The sequence below is a fragment of the Gallinula chloropus genome (genome assembly GCF_964237585.1).
Source record: "Gallinula chloropus genome assembly, chromosome: 8".
Taxonomy (NCBI): Eukaryota; Metazoa; Chordata; class Aves; order Gruiformes; family Rallidae; genus Gallinula; species Gallinula chloropus.
The window spans coordinates 3,771,543-3,793,657 of record NC_140093.1 but is presented as its reverse complement, the minus strand read 5'-3'; the positions used below and the strand labels follow the sequence as shown (position 1 = coordinate 3,793,657).

General features: G+C 59.1%; 1 protein-coding gene across 1 annotated transcript; it reads right to left on the bottom strand.

The window, feature by feature from the left end:
* Positions 1-1,781: 1,781 nt before the first annotated feature.
* TRPM2 (transient receptor potential cation channel subfamily M member 2) lies at positions 1,782-18,411 on the bottom strand (the record flags this gene model as incomplete). The annotated part of the gene is made up of 32 exons (XM_084267469.1): positions 1,782-1,907; positions 2,284-2,400; positions 2,834-2,935; positions 3,495-3,600; positions 3,774-3,860; positions 4,156-4,257; positions 4,349-4,425; positions 4,949-5,091; positions 5,503-5,590; positions 6,182-6,269; positions 6,742-6,874; positions 7,027-7,208; positions 7,467-7,650; positions 8,063-8,234; positions 8,389-8,521; positions 8,817-8,935; positions 9,487-9,700; positions 9,798-9,910; positions 10,054-10,199; positions 10,480-10,609; positions 11,382-11,519; positions 11,942-12,292; positions 13,619-13,740; positions 13,974-14,076; positions 14,380-14,580; positions 14,811-14,872; positions 15,400-15,580; positions 16,002-16,168; positions 16,558-16,738; positions 17,173-17,341; positions 17,774-17,859; positions 18,217-18,411. The coding sequence occupies 32 exons, from the start codon at positions 18,409-18,411 to the stop codon at positions 1,782-1,784; spliced, it is 4,518 nt and encodes a 1,505-aa protein (XP_084123595.1).
* Positions 18,412-22,115: the final 3,704 nt, after the last annotated feature.

Sequence of the window (22,115 nt, the reverse complement as noted above, 5' to 3'; positions counted from 1 at the left end):
ACAGCGGGAGGGGGGCTCCGAGCACCGGGGCGGTGGGCGAGCGGGTGCGCGGAGCCCTTTGGCGCTGGAATTGAGCGATGCTAATTAGGCTTGTAACAGCGCGATGCTAATTAATTAGCTTTCAGCGGTTCTTCTCGGGTTGCGGGGTGGCTGCCCGCGGTGCGGGGCTGGGGGCTTTGTCAGCTGCTGACAGGCACGGCCACCACTCCCTCCGCAGGCTTGGACACCCCCCTCCCCACCCTGGGCTGGCGCTGCCTCCTGGCAGAGCGATGGGAGACCAGGAGCAGCCGTGGAGCTGGCCAGGCGCAGCGGGAGAAGGTGCCGTGCCACCAGCTCGGCACACAGCTCGCTTCCCAGCAGCTCCTCTCATCGGCTCCCAACACAGCAAGTCATCTCTGCAGCCAGCACCCGGGGTGAGGCTGCAAGCAGAGGCACTTTGTGCAGCAAGGTTGGGGGTGGGAGCACTCAAGCTGGGCTCACCCCGAAGCTACGGCTCCAAGCAGGGTCTCCAGGAACAGCCCCTGGTTCAGCAGCCACAGCAGACCAGTAGCCTTTGCTTATTAACATATGGTTTATTGAGCTGGGTTGACTAAAACACCGGTCTGGCCCCCCCACCTTCCCAAGCCCCAGTGCTTGCAAAACTGCCGTTGTGCTGTGGTGGCCACTGGTATGGGAAGAACAGCCCTGGCTGGCTGGGGTCTGAACCACCAGGAGAGGGTGGGGGGACCAAAATCCCTCCCTGAGCAGTCCCAGGCCACCATGGGGCTCATCTGGGCTCCCGTGAAAGGTCTCCACTGTGCCTTGTTCTCCCCATGGCAGGCCTGTTGCCTTTTCTGTTAAGGTGCATGAAGGTCCCCTTAAGAGCAGAGACGTCTGGGATGGAAACACTGATATCCCCTCTCCTGCCCTCCCCACCCAAGGGACCACAGGCCAGGGGTCACGGGGGTCCCAGCGAGCTGCCTCTTTCCATCCCTGTGCGCAAGGGGATGGGGCAGGCAGGCGACATTCAGCTGGAGCCTTGGCTCAGACAGGAGGAAGGGGCTGAAGATCGTGCTCAGCTGACACACGCAGGCTGATGTATGGTGTGGGACGTGAGGGGTGGACCTGTGTGGAGCTATGAAACCGTAGGTATCTACACCAAGAGCTGCTTGCACCATCAGAAGTGCTGGGTCACAGCTCAGGACCATGTTGTTGGGTCTGGGGCAACCAGAGATATGGGGACAGCTGCCACAGGAGTCACTTGTAGGGCAGCCAGGAGGTTTAGGTGTGAAAGACCCCGAGTCTTCTCCAGAGCAGCCCTCTGGGAGCTGTGGCAGTGGATCTGCCGGGGCTCGGAGCAGGAGGAGGGGAGCAGAGGCACCCAATGTGCAGCCTGGGTGGTGGGCGAGCTGGGGCCGGCGTGTGCCCAGTGCCCACACTGAAGCAAAGAGCAGGGGGGAGCTGAGAGAAGGAACACCTTGCAGGGACAGCCCTGTGGCTCTGCTTGGCCCAAGCCCTGGGCTAAGTGCTGTGGCTGATGTGGAAGCACCAAGAGACAAGCTGGGGATCAGTTTGGTGGCTCAGGTGACCGGGATGCTGTGTAGGCACCGCCCAGGCACCCCCTGCCCCTGGCTGCTGGGGAGGGAAGGGGTTTCCTCCCAGAGACCTGCAATGCACATCCACAGAGGCAGCCAAAGGACCTGGTCTCCATCTCCAGTAGCTGCCCGTGGCCTCACAGGTGAGCTCTGGTCCCTACCAGAACCTGATCTGGGACAGAGAGAGCCCTGGTTCATGGTGAGGACTCAGTAATAGGCGCCGAGGAGGGCTGAGGCCTTGTGCAGCAGCTCCTTGTGGTTGGCGTGCAGGGGCATCCTCTTGTCCAGCACCTGCCAGCGGATGCACAGCTCCGGGTCGCAGCCCTGGAGGAACTGGAAGAGGAGCAGAGACGTCACGTCCGTGCTGCTGGTGGGGGTGTGCCAGCCCTGCTCAGCACCACTGCCCCTCCCCAGCAGCACTGCCCCTCCCCAGCAGCACTGCCCATCCCCAGCAGCACTGTCCATCCCCAGCACCACTGCCCCTCCCCAGCAGCACTGCCCATCCCCAGCAGCACTGCCCATCCCCATCATCCTGCCCTTTCCTTCTGGGGCCACCAGTGCAGTGCCACCCCATGTTAATCCCTACGTTCTTCCCGCTGCCTGCAGCAGGAGAAGCACTCTCCTGAGACAGGAGAGCTCTGGGTCTGGAGATGGGGCTGTCCCACCCCGAGAGCTGGCTCAGGGGGTTGCAGAGGTGAGGGGCTCGTACCGAGTTCAGCCGCTTCATCTCCACATCGTTCTGGTTGTCGAAGTGAACACTGATGGCGACCGTCTCCACCCAGGCGTTGTCTGTGTTGCGGGGGTCATCGAGGTAGCCCTTGTGTACCTGTGTGTGGTGAGGGGGTGCTGCATCAGCAGAGCACTCACCGCCTCTCTGGGGGCACTGAGCAGCCCCAGGGCTGGTGGGGCATCACCCCACAGCTCCCCTGCCCTGCTGAGGACCAGCACCCTGTTCCCACTGCTGTTGGAGTCACGGTGGGTGATGGCAGCAGCGCAGACACTGGGGTGTGTGTCCCTGCCCTGGGGTCCCTGGGCTGCCCCCCACCCTGTGTGGTGCAGGGCTGTTCCATGTCTCCACCTCCCCCAGGCCATCCTCCCTGGTGGGACCAGCAGCCAAGGTGTGATGTCCCCCTGTCCTGGGGACACACATGTGCCCCTGTGCCACCATGCTGTCCTCAAGTCCATCTACTGCGTGGTGCCCCCATGTGCCTGTAAGGCCAGGACACCTGTGTACCCCTGTACCAGGGTGATGCCCCCACCTCAGTGCCTTGTTTTAGCAGGTTCTGGAACTGGGGCCAGAACTCCCGGCGCAGGATCCACTTGAGCTTCAGTGGCAGCGTTTCACCCGGCTCCAGTGACCCCTGCACCAAAGCAGATGTCAGCCATGGGGTCTGCCATCACCCCAGTCACCCTCACTGCCACCAGCCTTGCCATCAGGCAGTTGCCACTGCAGCAGAAGAGGCCACAAGTTCTGGTTGGGGGGGGGGGGGGGGGGGGGCAAACAGCAGCATTGCCTCCTCCTCTCCCTCCTTTCTCCATCCCTCTCCTGCCAGAAGTCCTCAACTGTGCCCAAGCACAGTCTGACTTTGCCTGATTCAAGGCCTGGACCTCTGTCAAAGGATGCTATGCCAATGGCTGATGTCATGGAGGGCATGTGAGACTTGAAGATGTGATGAAGGATGAGGACAGAGAAGCAGGAGAGTAGAGGTCAGGGTTGGGGACACACGTATGTAAGCCTGTCACTGCTCCCCAGCACAGCCCCGTGCTCGGATGCTCTGTGGGAGGGGCAGAGGGGGCTCCTCAGACAGGACTGTGGCAGCCTTGTGCTTCTCCCTCTCCCACAGGATGTCTGGCCATGGGGCTGTCTCCCCAGAGGGATGTCTGCCCTGTCTCCCCAGAGCCTTCTGCACCAGCTCTTACCCCAGGCAGAGCCCAGACATCTGACAGCGGGTACTGGGCTACTAGGACCTCCAGCATCTTCTTCAGAGTCTTCCTTATAATGGACCCATCCAGATTCCTCCTCCAGCTGTGGGAGAGGCCCCTGTTACGCTGCAGCCAGACACAGCTCCCCTCTGCCCAGCAGCGGCCCGACAGGCAGCGGTGGGTTTTGTCAGGTCCTGGTCTGAGACTGCCTTTGTACCCCTCTCCCATTCCCTCTGCCCAGCAGGGACACATCCCTCTCCCCACTCACTCACTCACCGGGTCACAATGGGGTGCAGGGCATGGTTGGGCCCAAAGCAGTGCAGCCTCCCACGGCCTCGTAGCCCTGTCCTGCCCATGGGGTTCCTGCCAGGGGGAAGGTGAGAGGGCTGGGACAGTGCCTCTGTGCTCCCCATCATCAAAGCCCTACACCTCCTCCCCAAATCCCTCACTGCTGCAATGCACCTCTTCTGCAGTGCTGGGATTATTTGGGGGGTGGGGGGGATAGCTCTGAAGACAACGCATGTCATTATCCCTGCTGTGGGAAGGGGATGGATGCACCCAGGCTCCCTGGGCTTCTCTGTCTCCCCAGTGCTTCCCTAGACCTGGACACCCCCCGTCCCTCCAAGCCCATCCTGCAGCCCGTGGTGGATGCACTCACAGCGGCAGCCCGTCCTGCACAGCGTAGAGCCCGTGGAAGCTCTGCCGGTCGATCAGCCCATCCATGGTGTTGTAGTTGATCTTCAGGAGAGACTCCAAGGAGCTGAGGGGCGGGAGGCAACCCGGCAGGGCTGGGCTGGCTGTGCCGCCCAGGGGAAGGGGCAGAGGAGTGGGGAGCCCCGGGGGACACTCACGGGCTGAAGGGGTCCTGAACAGCCATGTCCTTGTGGTCAGCTGAGTAGGCAGGGGGGTTGTAGAGTGGGAACTCCACCTGCAGAGCACGTGACCATGTCGCTACCCACCCCACCTTGCATTCCTGCTCTGGTGTCCAGCAGGGATTGGGACCCCCAAGGGACACTTTCTGCCCCAGTCCCTCCCTCTGCCCACCCTGTGGCATCCTGCCCCAAGGCACACAGTGCTCTGAGCCCTGCTCAGGCTGGGGGGTTGGTGCCCCATCTCACTCATGGCCCCCTGGAAGCCAGTGCCAGATCCTGTCCCTGAGGCAGGAAATGCAGAGGTGTTTGTCCCCTCTGTCTCCCAACTGACCCCCCACCCCAGGCATCCCTAGTACTGAACTCCCAGCAGGAATGATGCCCAGTCACCCCTCCTTGTCCCTGGGAGGGTGTCAGAGCAGCTACTCCAGGAGAGTAGAGGTCAGGGTTGGGGACACGTATGTAAGCCTGTCACTGGTCCCAGGGCTGGGAAAAGCAGAAACTCCCAAGTATGACATGGGTCTGTTCTTCCTCTCACCCCTGCCCCCCCCCAACCCCACTGCCCGAGGTCATGGTTCCTACCTCCCAAGGTACCTTCTCATCTGGTACAGGGAAGCGGAGGGTGTGGGACCCTGGGTACAGGAGGTTTCGGGCAAGCACATGGTGTCTCTCCTCAGGTTTCCTCTCCAGGCCAATGTCCTTTGTCTCTGAGGCTTTGCTGGAGCCTGCAAGGCAGACACAGACATTGCAGCCCCAAATCCAGGGCGCTGAGTCCAGGGCTGGGGACCGTGGCTCTGCTGAGGGGGCTGTTAGCGCTCCCCATGGGGATGGTGATGTCTTTGTGGTGGTCTGGCCCCCAGCATCCCTTCCAGCAGGCCTTGGAGGAACTGCCCAGGGATGCTGCAGTGGAAAGCCCAGCCATGGGCTCCAGGGAGGGCTCTGGAGGGGAGGGTGGAAATGGCCACACAGGAGGGGCTGGATGGCCTCACGGAGCCTCCAAACCTCACAGAGCCTCTGCCTTGCTGCCTAACAGAGGGATGTGAGGGGCTGCTCAGCTCTGGTCCACAGCCCCCTGGGTGCCAGCCAGGGCTCTGGGTCTCCCCAGTGCCACCAGGATGAAGACAGGCTCTGCTTACCCAGGGGCGGCAGGTCCTCTCCGGAGCTGAAGCCGTTGCCTTGCAGCGCCCGCATTATCCACCTCAGGGCCTGGGCACCGTGATGGGCCTGGTGGGACAGGAGAGGCTCAGCCCCCTCACCGGGCTGCCCCACACTCCCAATGTCCAGCCCTGGCAGGAGGCACGGCTGCCTCCAGCTCCTGGCTGCTCATACCCCAGGGTGCAGCCATCCCTGGCTGTGCCCTGAACCTCAGCCTGGAGAACAGCCTCCAGGGAGGAACGGCTTCCCAAAGGAGGTGGAAATGGAAGTGGACACAGCAGCTGTGCCGTGGCTGTCTCAGGGAGGAGATGCCAGGGGTCTGGCTCCCTGGGCACGCCACAGGCTGTGGGACAGCTTCATGGGGAGAGGGCAGAGAGTCCCCCGTCTTCAGAAGGTCTGGAGGGTCCTCTCAGGTCAAAGAGCTGGGTCACACCTAACTGCTCTGGTGATCTGTGGAGGCAGGACCTCATCCCACCACTTCCCACCTTTGCTCTGTTCACCTTGGAGTGAACACTTCCCATAAAGCTTTTCCTCCCCGAAGCTTCAGGGAAAACTAAAGGGTTTGAAGGGGGCTGATTCAGAAGGGCTGTCTCTGCTTCAGTTGACTCAGCCCCTGGAAAACCCTGCTTTTCCAAGGTAGTTGCTCACCCTCTGCCTCACCTGCTCTTCCAGAGAAACTAATCTCTGCTCCACCAGCCCTGTCCTCTTCACCCGGTCCAAGTCCAGCAGTTCTGCCAGCACATCAACCCTGAAGGGACAGTGCAGAGAGAAAACCCCTCAGCAGCCACTGATCCCTACTCTTCCCTGCCAGGGACACTGGAGGACAGGAGGAGACTGAAGAGAAGACTAAGGAGGGACCTAATTAAAGTCTGTAATTATCTGAAGCAGGGGATGCAGGGGGAATCAGCCAGCCCCTTTTCAGTGCTCTGTGGGGACAGGACAAGGGGCAATGGCTGCAAGTTGGAACATAGGAAGTTCTGCACCAACATGGGGAAAAACTTCTTCAGGGTGACAGAGCCCTGGAATAGGCTGCCCAGGGAGGTAGTGGAGTCTCCTTCTCTGGAGAGATTCAAGACCCATCTGGATGCCTGTCTGAGTGATATGTCCTAGGGAGCTGCTTTGGCAGGGGGTTGGACCTGATGATCTCTCAAGGTCCCTTCCAACCCCTACAATTCTATGATTCTATCATTCTTTGACATTGTTGTTGGGAGGGCTGGTACCTCTGTGCTATGTCTCGAATCCTCTGCTCTGTGTTCTGCTTCTCCTGGCACTGCCGGTGCTGCAGGTAGTTCTCCTTCAGGTACATCTCCCAGGAAAGGAGGGCAGCCTCTTCATTCTTCTCCAACTTCTCTTCTGCCAGAGGGGAAGGGGACGGCCATGCTCTCAGATCCCTGGGCATCCCAAACCCCAGTGCCACAGGCCCAGGTGCCAAGCTGTGTGCCTCAGCACACAGTGACTGGCCCAGGGAGGGGGCAAAGGGCAGGGAGGGAGATGCTGGTCCTCACTGAGCTGCCTGTGGCGCGTGGGCGGCCTGTGGCGCAAGCCTCGCTGCACCAGCATCTGCAGGTGGTTGAGGAGGATGAGGGGTGGCGGTGCAGGCGGGCGCCCGTGGTACTCCTCGATCAGGTCATGCCTCTGGAACTTCCAAATCTGGTCTGTGTGCTCCTGGACCTGCTGGAAGGTGTAGCTGGGGCACAGCCCAGGTGTCAGCCGTGCCGTGGGGGTGAGGAGGCAAAGCATGTCTGTATGGTCTCGCAGCCCCTACCCATCTCCCTCATCAGCCCTGGTCTGCACCCTCTACTATACACTCTCCCCAAAAAAGCCCACCTGTGCTCTGGTCAGCATGGGCCCCTGGACCCTCCTTGCACTTTTTGTGTGTGTGGCAAGCCTGCAAGCAAAGCCAGCTCCATTTGCCATCAGGACCCTGGGGCTGGGTCAGACTCACTTGAACATGGCGATGAGGAGGTTGAGAAGAAGGATGTTGGTGAAGAGCAGGTACAGGCACAGTAAGATGACCGTCAGCCACTCTGGGAAGATGGGTTTCTTGTTGTCCTCGTTTGTCTCTGGGCACTTGGGCTTGTAGGGGTCAGTCCCATTGGGGCTGCACTGGTCAATGTTGAAGTTGACCCCTGCAAGAGAGCAGGGCACACCTCTGCTGCAGCCGAGCCTCACCGTGTCCCCAGGAGCACCTTGTGCCCTCAGAAAGTGGCCAGCACCAAGGGAGCTTAGCACCAGGCAGGGACCTGACCTCAGCCTGCATCATCCCAGGCGCTCTGCTCACCGCCACCAGCGTTGCAGCTGTGGTACCTGTGCCTTTGCTAGTGTGCTTGGGCAGGAGCAGTCCCTGGGTTTGCATTGGTGGGCAACGCTCCTAAGGTGCCAGGGCTCCAGCCCCACTCCCTGCCATCGCTCCCTCCTGGCCTTACATGGACCTCCATGGGGCAACACGGCAGGAGCTGGTCAGACCTCAGCGTGATACCCCTCAGCCTTGCTGCAGCCACCCAGCTTGTGGCATGCGCTGTCCCAGCCGCTGTCCCGTACCATCGATGTAGGAGGGGATCTGCCCAAAGATGGTGAGGTAGGAGTGGTAGACCACGCCACGGAAGAGCCACTCCACGCGCTCCTCGTTGTGGATCAGGATGGCCTGCTTGGCCACCCCAAAGGACACCACCCACACTGCGAGCAGGAAGAGGAAGAAGAAGACATCCTTCAACTGCAAAGACAGAGGGGAAGCAAAGTTGTGTTCTGGAGAGAAGCCCCACTCCAGGACGGGGTAAGATGGGTGGTGCATCCATCCCGTGCTGGCAGCATCCGTGCTGCTCTAGCTCATCACCCTGGCAGGGTGGAGGGGACTCAGGGACTCTCACCATGCGCTTCACGATGATGATCTTGGGCCCCAGCGTTTTACTGACTGTGAAAATGTGCATCAGACGCAGGCAGAAGATGATGAAAGCCAGGGACAGTATGATGCGCCCGGGGTACAGAGTTGATGGGATCAGCCTGGGCACAGAAGAGAGGAAAGGAAGCATCTCAGTGCCACCAGCGTGGGGTCTCTGCAGTATCAGTGAGCTTCCCCAGAGCGCTGGCTGGGAGCTGCAGTATGGAAAACATCTCTCCTAAAAGCAGCTGCAGCAGAGGCAAATGGGTAAGAATGAATCCCATGACCACAAAACTCTTCATTGATTGGCCTTTGGAAGAAGAAATTGCAAGATAAAACCCTGCAGAGCATTGGCTTTGTAGCCTCCAGCTGTGGTCAGAGCCTGTGCACTGCCAGGCACGAGGCTCTGCATCTCACCTGCAAGTCAGCCCTGCCATAAAGACCAGGATGGCGCAGATGTCCAACTTATTCCAGAAGTCCTTGAAGTACAAGGAAGCCATTTTCACAATCCCCAACCCATCTGGATCATACAAGAGCTGTGGAGAGGAGAGGAGAGGTTGGTATTTTGGTGGAAGCCTTGTGAGATACTCGTGTAGAGAGGAGGGTCTGCATATACCTGCCCGGCCATCACTGGACCCTCTTGCTTACCCAAAGTTGACCTGAGCCTATGGGGTTTTCTCTAGGGATGTGGAAGGAGCATGGGGCTAGAGATACGTGAGACATGGGGCTCTCAGGTGGAGAAACTCACTGAGATGCTGAAGCAAAAGCTGAAAATAATCAAAACCAGGACATGCTTCTGGGAATACCTGCCCAAGGAGGGAGGTGTTCCCTCCAGCTGACTTTTTCAGCCCAAACCAACATTTCTGCAAGTACCCGTGGCCAGGTAAGGCACAGCCAAGGACATTCTCCATCCTCAGAGATGAGGGGACTAGGTGCTGGGGGTCCCTTGGATCTCTCTAAACAGATGATGACGTGACCAGCAGCGTGGGAATGTGCGCTACACAGGACCTTCCAGAAGCACCCAGAGGGGGCATCTCTCCCTCCCTCCTCTTACCTCCTCCCAGCCTCTGCTCTGCCTGCCCCATACCTGGCGGGTCTCCTCGCACACCAGGGAGAAGAGCCAAAAGTAGATGAGATACTCCCACCAGGATGGCGACGGCTGGAAGTCAACCATCAGGACGTAGGCGAAGAGCAGCAGGAAGGTGAAGTAAGAGAGGATGTTCATGAGGAAGATGACAACGGGCGCTGTGAAGAAGGCTCGGAGCCGCTGCAGGCAGCCCATGGGCTGCAGCTTCTTCTCCCTGTGGGGAGCAGGGGTGGAAACAGGGGCTCAGCAGCCCAGGGCTATGCCATGGCAGCTTCTCCCAGCCAGCCCCGGTGCGCGCCGGCACGAAGTACCTGAAGGTGATGAGGCTGGTGTACACGAGTGGGAAGAGCAGCATGCACGCGATCACCCGCCAAAGCCCGTTGTCCACACACATCTTCCCCCACCAGACTTTGGTCAGAAAGGCCTGTGAGGAGGCAGGAAGCAGAAGGTCCCCCTGTCAGAGCCGGGCTGCGGGGCAGAGGCCCATCGCTGCCAACAAGCGACTCTGGACCCAGGGCAGAGGACACTTGGGCACCTCCCCTCCGAGCACCACTTCTGGAAACACACCTGGACACCCCCGTGGGACACGAAATTCATGTTCTTGGCCTCCAGTGCCAACTGCAGACAGGTTGTCTTCCCCCAGGCCTCGGAGACACGGGTGAGGAGCTTCTGGGCTCGCTCTTCATCTTTGCGGTAACAGTCCGTGAACACGCCTGGCCAGGCAGGGACCAGGGGGACAAGGTTGAGCTCCAGGGCCAGCTGGGTGCTCAGCAAGGTGCTGCAGAGCCACCCTTTGCAGCAGGATCTGGGCGCTGCACCAGGCAGTGGCACCCTCTGGGCTCCCACCACCACCCAGCCCTCACTCACTGCAACCCTGACCATGATGAAGGGACCCCTGTTTGCCACACAACCTCCCCCCTGTCACCTCCAGACACCTCCTGGGTGATGCAGGGTGTGAGAACCGTTTTGCATGGCTGGTCCCCTCCTGCTCACCGATTGCCTTGTGCTCAAACTGCTCAGCCAGGGCCAACATATCATCCGTGGTGTCCGTGTCTTCCTCCTCTTTGGCCAGCTCCTTCAGGATTTTGCTGCAGGCCAGTGCAGCTGCCATGCAGTCCTGGCTCTGGAGCAGAAGAGACCAGGAGAACATGGGGTTATGTGCCCTGTCCAGCAAGTCCACACAGTCCTGCCGAGCCCCCCACCTCTCCTAAGGGAGGACAGAGGGGTGTCCCAGGCAGGCTGCTGCTCCAGCTGTGCTGTGCTCCCCTCTGGGCACAGGAGATAACACAGTGCCAAGGGGAATCTGGGGACAACCCTGCTGTCCTCACAGGAAGCCTCTGGCAATGGGATGGTGTGACTCCCCAGCTCCTCACAGCACACTAACTGTGCCACCAGCCCCACTGCATCTTGGCTGAGAATGCTGCTATGGTGGGAGCCTTCTCCACCCTGACCACCGTGCCCGGGTGCCCTGGCTGCAGGGTGCTGAGCCCTCGCTCTGCCCTGGCACTGAAGAGCACACTTGTGGCCCAGCACATTGTCTCTGCCCACAGCCTACATTTTGGCTGTGAAAGGAGGGACCTGTCATCCCATCCCTGGAGGTGTTCAAGGCCAGGTTGGCTGGGGCCCTGGGCAGCCTTGTGTAGATCCAGGTCTGGAGGTTGGTGTCCCTGCCTGTGGCAGGGGGGTTGGAGCTCTATGATCCTTGGGGTCCCTTCCAACCCAGACCATTCTATGATTCTATGGGGTGCATCAGGAGGAACACTGTGTGCCTCGGGCTTGGGCACTGCCACAGCCAGCTTGCCTGCCACCCCAAATGCCAGCAGGGACCATCTTTCCTGGGGGCTTGGCTCTCTCTGAGCCTCTCAGCTGGGCCAGGCAGCTCTGGGCTGTGATACCTGTGCCCAGATGATTTCTGCCAGCTCCTTGCGGTTCTGGACCACAGCCCAGATAAGCAGGTCACGGACTGGGTCCATGGTGAAGGTGACCCGGCCTGCAGAGCGCTTGTAGAGGGACCGGAGACTCGAGCCCTGAACCTGCAAAACACGTGAGGGTCAGACCTGTTCCCCTGCATGAAGCAGACAGCCCCCCTGCCACCCCGAGCCCTGGGGTCCTGTCTCCACCACCCATGGAAAGGTCTTTGCTGTGGACAGTGGGATGTCCAGGACTGGACTCATCCTGGAAAGAGCACTTCTCTTTGGACCAGGAGCACCCTGCCCAGTGCACCCACCCCACTGGGTGCCCACCCAGGTCACACAGCTGCATGGTGCTGCTAATGTAGGTGGGAGCTGCACCTTCAAGGGCAGATGACTTGGGTTAGGGCTTTAAGGGCCTTTAAGTGGCATTTCTTGTGCAGGCAAGGGGACAAAGACCCAGGTGCACCCTCCAGAATGGTTTCTGGGGCCAGCATCCCCCTCCCCAAGGCAACCCTGCCACCACATAGCCTGGACATGCTTACATTCAGCTTGATGTGTGGGACGGGGACAGAGAGCCGGGGCCTCTCCGTGTGCTTGGGCTTGGGGTAGAGAGGCTGTGTGGAGCAGCCTAGGAGCTCCCGCAGCACCTGGGACACATGGTGCAGTTGGACTCTTGGCATTTTGGGGCCAGCTGTGTGGTCCCTCTCCTCCAGCAGGACCTTCTGCAGCTTGCTGTGGAACAGGCAGGATGGTGCCACGTTGTCGTAGAGGTAAACCAGGGTGTCCCAGGTGGCAAAGTCCTTGAGACGCACTCCCTGCTCCAGGAACAGCTTCACAAACTCGGGCTTGTTGGAGATCAGGGCAGCTGCCATCACAGGGTGGAGATCTGTGGGCTGCCCAGAGTCAGGGGTGAGGGGCTCTGTCACCCCAGAGCAGGGCCCCACTGTGCGCCTCACTTGGATGGGGGAAGGATTTCATCCCTGACCACACAAGGAGTTTCTGGATGTGAGAGAGCAGCTGGGAGGAACTGGGGCTTGTGGGGCATCCCCCAGAGCCACACTTCTGGGTTTATATGATGTCCTCTCCTCTGGCAGCAAAGCCCTCTGCGCCCTCGGTCACCGGGTGGGAGGTTGGGGTAGGGTAGATAGTTAGACCTCAGCTCAGAGGAATGTGCTGTAGAAAGGAACAGGACCTCACAGGCATGTCCCCTGTGCACAACCCTTCAGCTCCTCAGCTGAGGTCGTGGTGCTGCCAGCTGGCTCCCAGCCACGGAGAGACTGGCTGCTCCTTCCTGATGTTCACCCAGTTCAGCCTCGGTGGGTTTTTCCTTTCCCAGCTGATCTTTACATGTGCTCAGAAATGGGTAAGGGGTGAGGGTACATGTTTTTCCTGGCAGAAAGGCACCTGCTGACCTTCTGCCATGGACAGGTTTCAGCCTCAGCTTTTCATACCAGCTGCAGCTCCTGTAACAGCCCTGACCTGCACTGCCTGACTGGAGAGACTGTTTGGTCCTCCCTTCCCAGCAAAGGTCTGGATCTTGTCCCAAATGTGCATCTTTCACACCACCAAATATTTTTGTCTTCAGGATCCAAGTTCCCACCAGCTCTTGCCAGTTCCACAAGAGGTATGTGAGCTGGGGGGGAACCCAAAGTGTTGAATGAAACCCCTTCCAAGTCCCACAGACCCAGCAGAAAGGGCAGAAAACCCTGCTCAGCTTTGACTTCCCAACAGCTGGGGGAGGTGAGGATGGAAGAGTTGGGTTGTGCTGCTCCCTGCCCCTCTGTAGTAAAGTTTGAGCAGGGAAACACCAGGCTGGTTGAGATGAATTTAGAGGCACGTTGCCACTTGACAACGTGGCATGATCAGTGACCTCCAGGCAGAGCTGGCAAGAGGTATTTTTGGCTCCAGGTTGCTGGGTTGTCTTTAAAAGACAGGAGTTTTGAACAAAGCACCAAGAAATCACCTCTGTAAACACTTACAAGCCAAAAAGAGCCTGGCAGGGTGTGCTCACTGCTGCTTTGGGTGCTAGAGGGCACTTTGGAAAGACAGGGCAGATTAAGAGCCCCTGGCAGTGTGGTGGGAGTTGTGGGTTCAAGAGAAATGCCCTCAAAGCCTCTCCCTAGCGCAGCCGATGTGAACCGTGCCCTCAGCATCCACAGTCCTCACGTGGGACCTGAACAGCTCTAAGCCCAAGACAGCAGCAGAGGTGCTCCCCTTACCTTCCACTCGTGGTCATCAGTGAAGATCTCGCTCCGAGCAATGTCCACTCTGTTCCAGGCCACAGCCAACTTCAGCTGGTGGTCCCAGTTCTCGTGACCAAAGTGGTCCTGGTTCCGGGATGCTGCGGGCACAGTGCAGGTGTCAGGAGAGTCAGTGAGAAGATAATGCAGTGAGAAGATGCCCCTTGGAGGTCCCCTTGGAGGCCTGGCCCTTTGGGAGAAGCAGCTCTCCCCGGTCAGCTCAGCATCATGAGGTTTTGGGACCCCTTTGGTGACACTGTAAGCCAAGCAGCTGCGGGAGGTGACTCGTGAGCTCATCCTGCTTCATCCTCCCAGGCAGGTCTCCATCCCTCACCTTTGAGGAGGGCCTGGAGGATGGCCACATCCACATCCTGCTGCCCATATTTGCCCTCTCTGAAAATCGTCAGGAGCTGCCGGCTCCGCACGATGTCTTGGATCTACAAGGAGAGACATGGGCAAGCAGTCAGCATCAGCATCTCCTCCCTGCAGCCCCCTGGTCCTGTGTGGGGCAACTCCTTGCTCCCCTTGGGCTGCCTGCAGACCCCCTGTGCTGTGTCTCTGCCCCAAGGGAGCAGGCAGTGGAGGAGCAGAGCCCTTGGAGTGCCCACCAGCACAGTGCTGAGCGTGGCTGGGGGCAGATGGATGGATGGCAGAAGATGGGACCTAAACTGCCTGCTAGAAACCTTTCTGTTCATGGGCAAGGAGCCCGGGGAGCCCCTCTGATCTCCACATCTTCTCACCTTCTTGGTCCACTCCACCACTTTGCTCTCAGTGAAGAGCTCGTAGGTGTCACGGAAGAGCACGCTGAGCTTCTTCTGCACCAAGGCCATGGTTATCTGGGGCACAGGCAGGTTGGCCACCTGTGCAATGACATCAGCCACACGCCCAGACCCTTCCACAATCACACAGGGGGTCCCGTTGGTGATGGCGTTGTAGATGGTCTGTAACAGAGAGGGGAGGCTGGTCCTAATCTCACCCAGAGCCCAGCAGACCCTCTCTGAGCCTGAGACCCACACTGCTGCCTCCCAGCACATCTGTATGGCTGCTGTCCAGCTAGCACAGCACCACACTGGCTCTGATGCCAGCGAGCAGCACCCCGGCCAAGGAGCTGCCCCCTCCCACCATCACCCCTTCCCAGCTCTGCTGGGAGTGGGCAGGAGCAGTTCCTTACGTCAAGTGTCCCAGGACCTCCTTCCAGCACCACACACACAATGGGGATCTTGATGGCAACACCTGCAGGGAGAAGAGCCCAGGGTCACCTCGCTGTGGGGCAGCCCCTTATGCAGCTGAATGGAGGCCCCTCTGAGTGGGGGGGGTTGAAAGGAGAGGTTGGAGTGCTGCCCCTGACATGCCAGCCCTCAGGAGAGAGAGGGGAGATGATCTCCTAGCATGCTGCTGGGGCAGGTGTATGCACATGTTAGACTAGGAGATCATTTGCACAGGAAGAAGGCACCCCCTGGAAGCCACCTTGGAGGCTCAGCCCTTTGGGAGAAACAACTGTCCCTGATCACCTCAGCATCACAAGATTTGGGGACCCTCTGGTGATCCCCCAAGTCAAGCAGCTGGCAGGGAAAGGCTCTTTGATGTGTGTCACTGAGGAGCCAGATTCCACATTTCTCATGCCAGCCCTCTCAACCCCCTTGTCTGGATCCCCCAGGGAGGCCACAGCCTCCTCTCCCACCGGAGGCCAGGATGGGCACCAACAGATATCCCACCTCGTGCCCTCCCTCGCCTCAGGCCTGGCCATGTGTTGCTGTTACCTCCTTTCACCTTGGTCTGCTCTGAAATGAACTTCTCCAGCCTGGTCCTGAGGGGGATTTCCACCCCATACCTCCCGTGGGTCCCATCGTCCACCAGGATGAAGTGGGAGTGGTTGCTGTCCAGGCACGACAGGCTGCCTTGGTTCTCCTCATCCAGAACGTACTCAGCTGGAAACCCACCCTGCAAGGTGCAGGAGATGCTCTGGGAAGAGCCTGGCAGGGCTGCAGAGGAGCACTAGCTGCCCAGAGCAACCAGGACATGGGACAGGAACCAGCCAGCAAGTGGGGACAGTCTGGCCAAGCAGCCCTCCCATGCTGGCCTTGCCCCATGCTCCTCTGCCTCTGCTCCACCTGCCCTCACCCCCAGAAGGGTCCTCTCAGGAGAAGCACAGCACCTACACAACACCCTGGGTGGAACAGAGGAGCTTCTCAGCAAACACCAGCCCAGGACCATCAGTTCTTCAGGTGTGGCTGGGTTTCCCCAAGGCAGCCAGACACAGCCACGGCTTAGAGCCCCCGTTCCCCCCACAGTCCTTGGCAGGACATCCCTGGCAGCGCAGCCACAGGCAGAGCAACCCCCTTGGCACCCCTGGCTGTCTCACCATGGGGCAGACGAGGCTGTCCCGGTTGTACACGGTGCCCCAGGTCGCTATGCCGATGGTGACGATCTCGCTGTCCCTGCAGCTGCAGCTCAGGGTGAAGTCTCGCACTGCTTCTCCCACCTGCTTCATCACACCAGCGTGGGACCCCCCTGTGATGATCCAGGCTCCTGAGGGTCAGAGAGGGGCTTGGGAAGGGGGAGGCTCTGCTCACTGTGGTCTCCTAGCATCCCCCTGTGTGGCTGCAGGAGCACCTGATCCCCAGAGATGCTCCATCCCCCAGAAGATGTCTTCCCTGCCCACTACATCAAGCCCTGGCAGTGCAGGAGATGCTTTCTTCAGCACAGTGCTGCATCTCTCAGTTCAGCTCCCTATGAGCCTGAGCGGTGACTGAGCAAGAACAACCCATCCCTGCTGATGGTAGTCCAGAAAAAGGGTTCTACAGGCTTCTTGGGCCAGCTTGGCATCTCCAGAGCATCCCGACTCACGGGACCTGGCATGGCCAGATGACAGGCTCCCCACCCACTGCAGCCTCTGGGAGAACCTCTGCCTCTCTTACCGGTGGTCTGGGCCACTTTGACCAGCCCTTGGCGAAAGATGTTCTTCAGCCTTGGCTTCATGATGAAGTTTTTGGCTCCTCCAGTGACTGAGATGAGCAGGTTGGGTGCATCGAGGCCCCAGTGCTGTGTCATGAGGTGGTAGATGACCCGTGGCGGGGTGTCCGAGGAGACGCGCACGTACTACAAAAAGGGAGAATACACTCACTTTGGGACAGGGTAACAGGGCTCCTCCAACCCAGTTTCTGTTTTCCCACCAAGGAACCAAGGGCTTCCCATGCCCCCTCCCCAGAACTGCTGCTGCCCCAGGTCTTTGTGCATGACCCTGTTCCCGTTAGCATTCCCAGGATGGAGGCCAAGGAAGAGCCTCTCCTGGAAGCACGGCCCCCAGGGCATGGAGGTCAGCCCTGTGGTTTCAGACAGGGACTGGGCACAGAGATGGGAGAGAGAAGGGGTCCTGTCCCACCCCCTTCCTCTGCTTGGTCAGTGCTGCCTTGGGGGCATGTCCATGCTTTCCTAACCCCAGGCATTCAGGAGGGGAATACTGGCATTTCATCTGCCATGGCAAGACCCCACCGCTGGCTCCCCAAGCACAACAGATGGGAAAACCAGGTCACCTTCCCCATCTTCTGCCCCAGGCCAGTGAAGTGGATATCTCCAAAGGCATCCGTGGGCATTTCCTGGATGTGCCTGCTGGGGTCCCATTCCTTCCCCAGGAAGATGGGAGGTTTGGCAGCATCTTCCAGGTGCTGTTCCCTGAGGTAGCCGCACTCGCACACGATCCTCCTGAAACACACCCCCCTCACTTTGCCAAAACCAAGCCAACCCAAAAAAAGGCAAAGCCCAGCTGGCCCACCTGCCTCACCCCAGGCAGGAAGTGATGGTGGTCCCATCAACACCACCACCATCACTGGCATCTCCCACTCAGCTTGTCCCCCAGCCCGCAAACAGAGGTATTGTTTTGGGCATTTCCACCTTGAGGACGGGAATGTTATGGCTGCTCTGGATGGAGTGTGGGAGGAAGCACATGCAAACCCATTGGAAGGGTTCCTTGCTGGGACATGGGCTGTCAGACACGTGAGGACACACAGGGGGATGAAGAACCAGTCAAAAAGGAGTTTGTGAACCCCCTGGACATCAGTTCCCTTGACTGAAAGGTGGGACTTTGCCTCCTTCTGCTTTGCTGGCAGGGAGGGGAATGAGGGCTGCATGACTTACCCAGAATCTGATGTCTGGGAGCTTTCAACAAAGTAGGTGCACACTTTCTTCTGGATGTTTTCAGGAATCCAGGAGATGAGGTTTTCCTGAGGGGGCAGGAAAAGCAGCAGGAGGTGAGGGTTTCTGCAAAGGGCCAGAAGACAGGCCAGGGGCCAGAGCCCCTGCTTGGAGCGTATCTGGCTGCTTTCTTTGACGCAAAGGAAGGGAGCTCCATCGCTGTCTGCAAGGAGAAAGCCACGTGTCCTCCAAGGAGAGGAGATGTGAATGCTGGACATGTCTCTCAGCTGCTTGTGGGTTTCTGTACACCCCTAAAGCTAAAGAGATCTCTTATTGACACCCCCTCCCAGCCTGAGGTTCCCCATGGACAGGTCATTGGATAACTCCTCAAGGCTCTTCCAGCACGCGTGGCCAACCACCCCTCTCCCAGCACCTCCTGGACTTGCCTTTTCATTGCTGCCCGCAGGGAAATGTGCCTTCCTCCTGCCCTTTGAGACGCTGCTACTGCTCTGCCGGAGGTTGGGGACCACCTCGAAGTCGCTCATCTCCCTGGGGTGGGTGGTGGGACTGTCTCCTCTCTCAGGGCACACCTTGTTCAGTTCAGAGGGGAGCACCTTGGCGCACCGGCCACGCGTGGCCATGGCTGCTGGGTCTTGCCCTGCGTGGCTTCCTCTCTCCTCTTCCTAGACTGGGTGGTCCAGAGCATCTCCATCCTGATTGAGGCAGCAGAGATGGATGCCCATGGACTTAAAGCTCCCGGGGTTGCTTTGTCCATCACTCCCTGGGTGGAGAGACATCCACGGGAAACCTGATGGACCCTCGGCACAGCGGCCACGTGGGTGGTGAACCAGGCTCAGCACACACCGATTCACCCTTGGGCATCCCCTCAGCTTCCAAAAATTGACCCCCACAGCGCTCTGCTGCCTGGCTGTGCACCCCCCTCTGTAGCTCTCCTTGCTTGCTCCCTGGCCTGCTGCGTGGTGGGGGCTGCAAAACTCCTGACACTTCCAAATGCTGTGAGCGTTTGGGGGTCTCAGGAGTTCTGCAGCCCCCCCATCACTCAGCTCCTGAACTGGTGGGACTGGAGCAAGGGTGGAAAAGCTCCTGGGGGCCTCAGGATGGTGTGGTTAGGTAGTGAAGGGAGCGCAGCACTCAGGTATGGCACTGGTGAAGCAGGTCTGTGTTTAAGGGCTCCTGGGGTTCCTCAGGTCAAGAAGGACAGGGAGCTACTGGAGAGGGGACAGAAGAGGGCGACAGAGATGCTGAGGGGACAAGAACATCTCTGATGAAGAGAGGCTGAGGGACTTGGGACCTTTTAGCCTGGAGAAGAAAGAGGGGGGAGTGTCTTATCAATGCTGATAAATCCGTGAGGGGTGGGGTCAGGAGGAGGGGGTCAGTCTGTGTCCAGTGGTGCCCAGGGTCAGGACAAGAGGTGATGGGCACAAACTGGAGCAGAGGAAGTTCCACCTGGACATGAGGAGGAACTTCTTTGCTGGGAGGGTGGCAAAGCCCTGGGCCAGGCTGCCCAGAGAGGTTGGGGAGTCTCCATCTCTGGAGCCATTCAGCCCCCGTGATCCTGGGCGCTGCCCTGTGCAGCCTGCTCGAGGGGACCCTGCTCTGGCAGGGGTTGGGCTGGGTGGGCTGCAGAGGGCCCTGAAAACCCTGCTCCTTCTCAGACTCTGTCATTTTGGCTGCCTCTCTGCAAGCCAAACTGCATTGCACCCCAGGGTTGGGAGCCTTGATGGGGGACAAGGAGTGGTGAAGCCAATCGGGGCTACTGCTGGATATCCTCAAGGTCTCCTTTCCCCAGCTCAGCACTGCTGCAGGCAGGAGCAGTGAGGAAAAGCCTTCTCTCCCTCCCTCCCTCCCTGGCTCCCTGTGGGGAGGATGCAGTCCCTCTGACCTCAGAGGCACATTTCAACGGGCTCTCTGCTGGCTTTCTGCTCCTGCACCAGCCGCAGCAGATCTAACTGCTTGAGCAAGAGCAAAGTAAGGTCAAAGCCACCCTTAACTCCTGGCTGCCCCTGGCTGGGCAGGCTGGTGGGGCTCTCCCTGTGCGGGAAGGGTCCTCCGAGGCTCCCCGGGGTTCACAGATAAACCACCCAGAGTACCTGTCCTGAAGGGCTCAGGGACAAGGGCAGAGCCTCTCCCGCAGCCGCACTGTCTGCCCTCCTCCCCGCTCCCCGCCCCCCCCCCCCCCAATTCATCTTGGCAAACCCCGTGGGAGCGGGGCTGCACCCCCGAGGGGTCTGGCAGCCTGTCCCAGAGCTGAGGTCACCTCTCGGCCGCACAGGGTGGTCCCAGCACCCATGAGGCGCAAAGCCCGGACCGCCTGGGATGATGCCCACCCCCTGCCCCTCCACCGGCCGCCCGTACCTTCCCCGCAGCATCCTCCGGCCGCATCACCGTGCAGGGATTCAGCCCCGGGTCCCCCGCCTCCGACGGGTCATTTTGTTCCTGGGGACACAGGCGACGAGCAGAGTGTAGGGGCAGAGCCGCCTGCAGAGAGGAAGAGGAGGAGGAGGAGGAGGTGGCAGCGCGGCTGGCAGCCTCCCAAGCGAATGAGGCTGCGGAAGCGAGAGGCTGCAGCACCCAGCGAGCCCGAGCGGCTGAGTCACCGCTCCCCGCAGCGCCCATCTCCCCCCCGCAGCCCCACGCGGGGGGGGACAGGCTGCCGTTCGAGCCCCTCTCGATGGCAGGGGGTGCTGGGGGGGGCCGCAGGACCACGGCACAGAGGTGCTGCCGGGGAGGGGCGGCAGCCCCGCGGCTCTGGTGGAGGCTGGGGTGTGCTGCGGGCTCGGCAGGCGTGGGGAAAATCCCGTCCTTAAATGACAATTTCCATCAGTCTTTATGGTATGAAAATGTATTAACTTTATTTATCTAATATATTTATTTTTAGTTATAAAAAGCTAATGTACTTATTTATTAGTATATATATTTATAGTGATAAACACATACTACTATATATACTATATATATTTATATCTCTATAAAACTTTATATATGTATATAATATATATACTTTTTATATGTATATAATATATATACAGAGAGAGTGGTGAGGGGCTGGAACAGGCTGCCCAGAGAGGGGGTGGATGCCCCATCCCTGGGGGTGTTCAAGGCCAGGTTGGATGGGGCCCTGGGCAACCTTGTGTAGCTCCAGGCCTGGAGGTTGGTGTCCCTGCCTGTGGCAGGGGTGTTGGAGCTCTGTGATCCTTGGGGTCCCTTCCAACCCAGACCATTCTATGATTCTATAAATTTTTATATATATATATATATATATATCTCATACACTGTGATGCGATGAGGTGGTGGAATTTTACTGGAGAGTTTGGTATTGTCCATGCTAAAGTAAAACAAACAAGAGGACAACCCAGCCCTGGGAAGAAGGTATTTGTTTTCAGGAAGCTTTGGATGGTCTGTGAAGGATAAAGGACAGATTTATCCCTGGGACAACCAAGGTGACACCAGCATCCCAGCCCCTCTGACACATCTCTGAAACCCTCCCAGCATCATCTGGTGCTGCAGGTCGGTAAGTGGAGCAAGGCTGGCTCTAGGGACGCCTGGATCCACAGACAAGCAGTGAGAACACTGCAGGAGTAGAGGGGCTTTGCAGAGCTTTACTGTGGTGAGCACTTGGTGGTGTGCCTGGGGGTGAGGAGCCCAAACATGCTGCACCCGAATGCTTGAAGGGTAAAAGAACCATGTGTAAAAACAGGTTCAGGTGCCCCAATTTGTCTGGGGCCCCTTGTGTGCATGAGTTTACTGCCATGTTTGCATCCCAGCCTCTCACTTGGGTCTGCAGAAGCCAGCTGGGGTGTGCAACACAAGCCCTGGGTGAGCCACCTCCCTGTCACACCAAGCACCTTTCAGGGCCCACCTCCCTGTTTCAGATGCTCTCCTCCTCCCTTTACTGGCTCCTCTGCTGGACTTGCAGCCACTTACCTTGCCTTTGCCACACAGTCACTTCCCAGAACCAGGGTGTATCTTCCTCAGGAGCTGTGCTAAGCACCAGAGCCCAGCCAACGCTGCAGCAGAGTTGGCTGCTGTGGCTCAGCAGCAGGTACACCAGGCAACCTGGGCAACTGCAGCCTGGAGAGAGCCAGGAGCCCAGCCATCCCTGGTGGCTTTGGTGGAGGCTGTAGAGCCTCATTGGACAATGTCAGGAGACATCTGGGAAGAGATGTTGCTGGTTCTCAGGTGTGGGGCTAAGACCCTGTGCCCCCTCCTCCCACATGCTGTGATGGGCTCAGGTACGTCAGACACACAGGGTTCCAAGGAAAATGAGGTGAAGAGATGGCATCACAGCTCACTTTCCAAAGCAGGGCCTCTCTATGAAATGAGT